At 39.0% G+C, this 7,940-nt stretch overlaps 1 protein-coding gene across 2 annotated transcripts in view; it reads left to right on the top strand.

The window, feature by feature from the left end:
- Positions 1-2,051: 2,051 nt before the first annotated feature.
- The window catches only part of LOC122801418 (tyrosine-protein phosphatase non-receptor type substrate 1-like), a 256,652-nt gene continuing 250,763 nt past the window's right edge, over positions 2,052-7,940 (top strand). Inside the window, exon 1 of one of the 2 annotated variants that reach the window (XM_044070932.1) lies at positions 2,052-2,360. Coding sequence is in view for 1 of the 2 variants with exons in the window: in XM_044070933.1 (XP_043926868.1) it covers positions 2,309-2,360 (52 nt within the window). In the remaining variant the exon portion in view is untranslated. The remainder of the gene's footprint in view (positions 2,361-7,940) is intronic. The other variant, XM_044070933.1, reaches the window with a different exon arrangement.

Raw genomic sequence — 7,940 nt, 5'->3', positions numbered from 1 at the left:
GATATTCCAACATACTGGCCAGTCGATTCAGTGCCAACGTTACCCCTTTATCCCTGCCTAAAGGACCAATCACAATACCGGAAGAATGCCAAGCACCCAGCATTACTGCAGCACAGGTTAAAGTGGCATTGTCCAAGGTCAAGAATACAGCTTCCATGGGATCTGATAATATCCCTGGCTGTGTTCTACATGAACTACAAAGTGAACTGGCACTACATCTGTGTGCCCTGCTCAGTCACAACCTCACCTCAGGTTTTGTCCCTACTGAATGGTGCACTGCTACAGTCATCCCTCTCCATAAAGGAGGAGTGACTACAGACTCTAGGAATTACTGCCCCATTAGGCTGATGAGTCTGATATGTAAAGCTTTGGAGTGCATCACCACAGACCTGATTAACAAAGATATAGGAAATCTCCAAACTCTAGACCCCATGCAATTTGACTTTGTGAAAGGGAGATCATGCCTGCTCAACCTGGTTGACTTCTTTGAGTCAGTCAACAGGGTTGTGGATGAAGGTAAGGCAGTGCATACAGCCTGCCTTGATCTGGCCAAGGCCTTTGATACCATTCCTCACTTGAGAATTATTGACAAATTCACCAAACCAAGCATCAACCCCTATATCATTAGGTGGGTTGCAAATTGGCTCACAGATAGAACACACAGTGTGAAAGTAGCAGACTCCAAGTCAGACTGCTGACCAGTCATGAGTGGAGTCCCACAGGGATCAGTCCTGGGTCCTCTCCTGTTCAGCATCTACTTCTCAGAAGTCCAGGCCAACAAAATGGACTCTGGCTGACCAAGTTCACAGATGACTGCAAGCTGGGAGCCATTATTAACTCCCCAAGTGATGCAGACATACTACAGAAAGGCCTCACTGTGACCAATGACTGGTGTTGAAACCATGGCCTTAAGCTTAACACCAAAAAATGTGCCATCATCCCTTTGGTAAAAACTCATTTCCCACTAATTACCACATTGATGGGAGCCCACTGAGCACTGAAGGCATTATAAGAGATCTGGGTACACAGGTTGACAGCAACCTCTCCTTCGACCACCACATTGCCACTGTGGTCAGAAAGTCCTTCTATGTGGCACATCACATTACCAAGGGTTTTGCATCCAGGAAGAAAGAGGTCATTGTCTCTCTCTACTCTTCCCTCATCAGACCAATCATTGAGTATAATTCTCCATTTGGCATGTACCTCACTAGACACCTGCAACAGCTGGAAAGACCACAGAAGTACCTCATGAAGAGGATTCTAGGTATTAAACATATGTCCTACATGGACAGACTCAAAAGACTCCAGCTATTCTCTGTCGCATATCGCATACTTAGAGACAATCTCTGCTTGACGTACAAAGCCATGTCTGACCCAGCTCTGTTAGAAATGCTACATCTAAAGAAATCCCAATCCCTCCACACCACATGCCCCAGAGACCTCAACCTCGTTATCACAATCAACAGAACATGCTGGAAGGACAGGTTCATAACTCAGAGACGGCCCGTGCTCTGGAATAGACTTCCCATACATGTCAAGCAGAGCACCTCAGTGTCCCACTTCAAGATAAATCTTGATGAGTGGATGGGTAATAGAAAGTTCACTCTGGGGATCACCCCAGTGGCTCTGCTTGATAGAGGCACTGAGAACTAATGTTGGGTGGCACGATGCCAGGTCACTGGCTAGGCTTGTAAAGACTCCAGGGCCATTAGCCTAGTACACACCTATGAAACTATGAACCAATCTACACCCTACCAATTCTGTCTTGTACACATCTCTTGTAATACAAGGAACTAAAGGGGTCAAGAAACACATAAATGCTTTCATTTTTCTCTATTTTAGCATGGCACTGAATTGTTTACAAATGCTATGATGAAAATACATGTTACCATAGAATCATTGCATTGTTTTAAGTGTTGAGAAGCTGCTCTGTTCTCTCCTTGACAATAGATTTTTTTATTTGCAAAGGTCCAGAATAACGCCATCAGTTATGTAAAAGCTGCTCTCTAATTGCTTCACTCCAGAGGAAAACCAACCATCCTACCAACCTTTGAAATATAAACATTTACAACAAGATAATAACAAATGCGAGTGGCATGACAATTGATGAAATGAGGTCTTTTTCTTTATGTCTGTTTACCAGATTATTTTACTTGGCAATGTGTGACAAAACAGTGAAATTAGGTTGTTTAACCATTGGTTTGCTTCGTAACTACAGCTCTGACAGCTCCACCTATGAATGCAAGGCACTGTTCTGAAACTGAGTAAGAGGTCTAATTAGCTTCTGTGTGGATCATACTGATAGAACATGCCGCCCATGACAGAAATTTTACTTTGGTCATTTCTCTTGCTGTGCACAGGTAAGGTGATTATTATCTATTTTTTTGCAGTTGTAGGAATATAAACTGTAGTAACCTTGCAACACTCCATTTAGCAAGTCAGCCTGTACTTCTTCAATTTCTTATAACAGTAACCCTTTTCAGTAGACACATAGCATGAATTAGCACAAGCCCTGACTGATATGCAAACTTTTTTTTTGAATTTAGGAACTGGATAAATTCATAAGGGCCTCAAGTTCTTTTTCATGGAGACATTCAATAGAGTGAACTTTTAGTGAATATGCCAACAATCCTGCTGAAAAATAAACATTATCTCAGGGACGGCAGTAACTTATTACAATCATGAAAAAAAATGCACACATATTTATATAATAACATTAAGTGTGTGCTATAAAAGGGCAACACAAATTTATAATAGCATATTTCTGAAAATAAAATTCAAATAAACAGAACAGTATTTAATCTGTACACTTATTCTGTCTATTCAGTGAAATATCTGGCATGTGTAGACATATGTGATTCAAAATCCGTTACATTTATGCAGTGTCAGCTTTCTCGAAGTAGAAAGCAAGCTGGTAGAAATCAGAACTTTAAGCTGGAAACCACATCCTAATATTTTGCGATAATGTTTTGGTCTTTTGTCCACTTTTTGCATAATTCAGAAACCTAAGACATAATTAGGTTGGTTAGTAATTCAGAAGAACTATTATTATTTTAATAAATCCAAATAAAAGCCTTGTGCATATAATTTATTTCCAGTAGTTATCAAGCTAGTCCGCATACTTCATACTTTCTGAAAATAAATTTCAGGGCAAATTTCACCTTTTACAAAAAAAATCAATTTTTACATATTTTAGGTGAATTATTAAGCAAATATCCTATGTAAAACACTAACAGCTGTATGTTTATACCTAAAACAACTGTAATCTAGCATTGATGTTAAGTAATCAGCTGCTAATAGTTTGGTTTTCATCACTATAATGTTTGCAATGCTTATTAAAACTCCTAATACAGTAAGATTATTAGGATAATAAGTTTAACTACTATGACCTCCCACCAGATGCATTAATTAAAAGCCAAGGCGGAATGAATTTCACAGCTATACAGATGAAATGCAGATGAATGTATTTCCCTTTAGGCTTTACATCCTCTCTGCACAATTGCCTGTTAACAATACAACTCTGGCTATATGTTTGTGCCATATCCATGAAATGCTGTCATACCTTTATATATATGTGGTTAATTTCTGAAGCAGCTATCACTGCGCAATATTTGAATGGGTAGAGATGATAAAAGTAGGACTTACCATGGTAAACATTACAGCAGATCTTGTAGAAGCAGCAGGTATAGTACTATAAAGTAATAGCAAGATTCCAAATTGTGTCTTCTTTTCTACCGCAGTGGGGCTCAGTGGCATCCCAAGTACTTGCATCATGCTAATTTTGGTGCTTGAGCATGATAATTACACAAACGAGAGCTCAGTTCAGTACTGCTTCTGAATACCTGACTTTCCACATCATGCTGACTAGTCAAGCACTGTGCTAAGGTCTACTCAGTGTGGTTCACACAACTGGGCGCATGCGGGCAGCAGTGATCATTGGTAGCTCATCTTATGGTTTGAGGGGAAATGTGTTTTTCCACATACCACATATTGGAATTGGAGTCACTTTAATAGACACTTCATTACCAGTATACACACAGATACTGGGCTGTTTCACACCTTAGAGTGCTGACTTCAAACCTTGTAATAGAGGGCACATACTGGGCTGTTCAACCACCAGTCATTCAAATAAACTACTGTCTGTTGTGTGATAGTTAACACATTAGAAAATGGTTGTGATCATTAATTATGTACCATTTTTGCATGCAGTATTTCACCTGCTAAATCATGGCATCTGTGGGAGAAGACAGTGGTGCTTTTTGAGCACAGTGCTAGTGAACTGAGGAATCCAAAGTATTACCTCACATATTACACCAAAATTATAGCCAGAGGCTCCTGCAAAATGGCTATACAGGACCTCACCTCTGCATGGGGGAACAGTGCCAGCATCACCATAGAGGCTGCAAAAGATGCAATCTCAACCTCTTGGACTGACTGGAAGCTGGGGTTAGGGAACATTCATTACCTTGACTTAGCTCCATATGAAAACTGTCAGTGTGTCTGCAATGCACAATTTTAGCACACTCCAGTTTCTATCTTTACAGCCCTTAAAACTACTGCAGAGAATGCATAGCTCTCCTGGAGGAAGCTAACATGTTTTAGGCAGCACCAGGGTGAGTAACCTTATTGCATACAATACATGTGTCCATGTGTAAAATGTAGTCAGTTATTACCGGAGTAACGTTACATTTCTATAAGGCTGCTTCATTTTCAAGTGTCCAAATAGGCTGTTTTTTTGTTAACATACAACTGAAAACCATACACACAAGGACTGTACAGGCTTTCACTGTTTTTTGTACAATCACAACATCCTTGTTTTCATATGTGATTTGTTTCTGAGGTTTCCTTTAATGTTGATGTGTTTCAGGTATAAAAGTATTACATTTAAGGGAGGTCCCCAGGAGCATTGGGTAATATATTTGGACAGAATATCTTAGGATATTTGTTATTTTTCCTCTTCTTTTGCAAAATGCAATTACAAACATAGGAACTACCCTGCATAAAGACAGGCAAGTGATTACCCATCTTTTATACAGTATAGGTGCTTCAGTTGTAAGTTCAACAGTTCAGAGGTAGCAGTATGGATGGGCTATGCTATTTATGTCTGTTGAAGCATGCTTCTGTGAGGTCTACCTACACCTCAACATGTTAAACTATTTAATTCATTTTATTTTATTTAAGTTTCACTTAAGGCACAATCCTGGTGAAGATATTCAAAAAATAAAAGATGCATTTACAAACATGAGATCATTATAGAAAGTTCAAGTGTTGCTTTCAGAGTATATCTTATGAAGCCATTGAGTTTGATTCCCAGGTTTGGTAGATTATTTATGTATTATTGTTACTTTGGCCATAATATTTGTTCAAATGTAGATGTGCACACAGCATTTGATGGTAGAATATGTAGGAGCTACATTTTTCTATTTCATTGGTCCATCTGTCTTATGCAAAACTATTTTCACAATATGCCTGGTCTGTGGATATTACTGTATGTTTAACTACCACTTTCAAACAAATTGTATCAATGGCAGAGGTTGTGACTTCTGGACTATGTATGTTAGTGGCTGTGGGATCACTTCCTCACCCTGGGTTGTCTACTGTGCCATTGCTAGCAATTTCATATGGGTATTTCTTTCCATTCTGGGCAATGTATCCCCAACATTTTTATTAAAAATGTGGGTGAACAGCACACTTTCCCTTTATTTGTTCACTTGCCTGATGCATAGCATTACTTATGTGTTTGCTTCATGGGGGGGGGGGGGGTACACGTAGCTCAAGATGTTAATGCCTTTCCTTTCGATTAGTATATCATAATAGCTGTGGGTTCATGTACCTCTTGGTTGTTTATTGTGTCATCATTGATAATTAAAGAGGTTTGGTTCTTGTTCTTTCTACTGAAGTACCTATACTATTGTGAGTGCCACATATATCTAAGTTACACGTTTTTCTTTGTAAATGTATACTTGTGTCACATACGCCATTGCTGTCTGTTTGACTCCAACCATTGGAAGACATAGTGGGAAGGCTAAATGATGTCTGCATGGGCCAGCTGGTGATTGTGTTTCACAGAGTTGTGTTCCTGCTCCCTACTGACTGCACCATCTAAGCCAGGGCCCTGTGGTGAATCAGCCTAAGGTGGTGACCAAGCTTCTACTGGGTAATGTCTGTCAGAGACTGCAACTCAGAAGCTTGATCCCATCCCCCAAACTGGTGTTATCCTCCTACCCCTTAAAATTCATTGCATTCATTCTTTCTATCACATCAGACTGCCTGTACCAGTTGACCAAGAACTTGTGAAGGCACTTTCACTAACACAGGATCTTCTGTGTTAAACTCTGCAAGGTGAGAATTCTTTTTATAAAGTCATTGCAACATTTCTTGGGCTTTATACATGTGTTTCTTTAATATGGGCATAATCAGCTTTAATCTATCCAGCAAACCAAAGTATTATTCAGTCAGAATTTTAAATTATGTCTTCCTTTCTTCCCAAGTTTCCTTAGTGATATCAAGCAGACATCTATGATGGCTGCCATGCAGCAGTCCAAATGAGATAAATCAATGTGAAGCATGTAGCATTTCTTAAATTGTAAACAATAAGTAAGGTAATACCTGGTCCCAGGTTTTTCCCATTTGTATCAATTACTTCCAGTATGGATTTCAATTTTATTAAACCTGCCTACTAACCCATCATGGTACTCTGTCATCTTCATCTGTCTGACATTAAAGCACCAACATAACTAATGCATTACTCTTGATACAAAGGAAATGCCGTGATCATTAAGTATCTCTGTAAGGATATCTACCCCAGCAAAAAAAACAAACAAAAAAAAAAAACACTAGTTCTCTGGCAATAATCTTGGCATTTGTTTTGCTTAATGGCCCTTCATCTGGAAACGTAGTAATGTAGTCCACTGTTATTGGTATATACTGATTCCCACTGTAAGGTTTTACTAGCCATCCCAAAATATTCATAGCACTGTGCTTAAGTGGCACCTCTGTAACAAGCATTGGAGCCAAAGGATTTTTAAATCCAAGACACACTGCCATTTCACGGAATTCTGGAGAACAATCATAACTGTTTTCTATCTCTTTTATAATACAAAGCAATTAAAAATCTGACTAGTGCACTTGCCTTAGTTTGTCCCACCCAAGGTGACCTTATAATACAAGGCAATGGGCTTCACAACTAGAGTCTTATAAGGTTTTGGCACTAACAACTGGTGTAAAATTTCTTCTTTATCCTTAACCTATATAACTGGTTGTCTTCCAGTGCAAAATAAGAGTGAGAAGTAATGGGAATATCCTGTTTAATATCCTATCCTGTAGCCTTAGTTGTATTCTCTTTCTTGCCATACTTAAAGTACCATCTTCCTTTGTGCTATTTTCAAGCTTGCATTTATCTGTAACTCTACTGAATCATGGTAACTTTGTTCAGCAACTTGCCTTAATCTGGAAGTATGAAAGTTGTAGGATCTTCTCCTACAAAACACTGACATCTGCTTCCTCTATGTCTTCTGCAAAGGAAAGTTCTAAAAAACTGTTTTCCTGTCTCTGCTATTAGTACAGGACTGGTGAGTATTTTTCAGTTGTTCTCCCTCTATTACGATTTGAATGGATACAAGGTATATACTTTCTTTTTCTTTCCTAGGTTGTCCTCCCTCTAGCATGATGTGAATAGATACAAAGTATCCACTTTCTTTTTCTTTCCTAGGTTGTCCTCCCTCTAGCATGATGTGAATGGATACAAAGTATCCACTTTCTTATTCTTTCCTAGGTTGTCCTCCCTCTAGCATGATGTGAATGGATACAACGTATCCACTTTCTTTTTCTTTCCTAGGTTGTCCTCCCACTCCAGAGCAAAAACATGTTCACCATTTTTTACATCTTTCCTGGGTTCAAATACCTATTGCTGAGAGTTCGCCTTTATTTGAATTTTCTGT

Source organism: Protopterus annectens, chromosome 4.part1, assembly GCF_019279795.1.
Source record: "Protopterus annectens isolate FY-2018-M chromosome 4.part1, PAN1.0, whole genome shotgun sequence".
Classification (NCBI taxonomy): Eukaryota; Metazoa; Chordata; order Ceratodontiformes; family Protopteridae; genus Protopterus; species Protopterus annectens.
The sequence above is the reverse complement of the archived record's forward strand: the minus strand, read 5'-3'. Positions and strand labels throughout refer to the sequence as shown.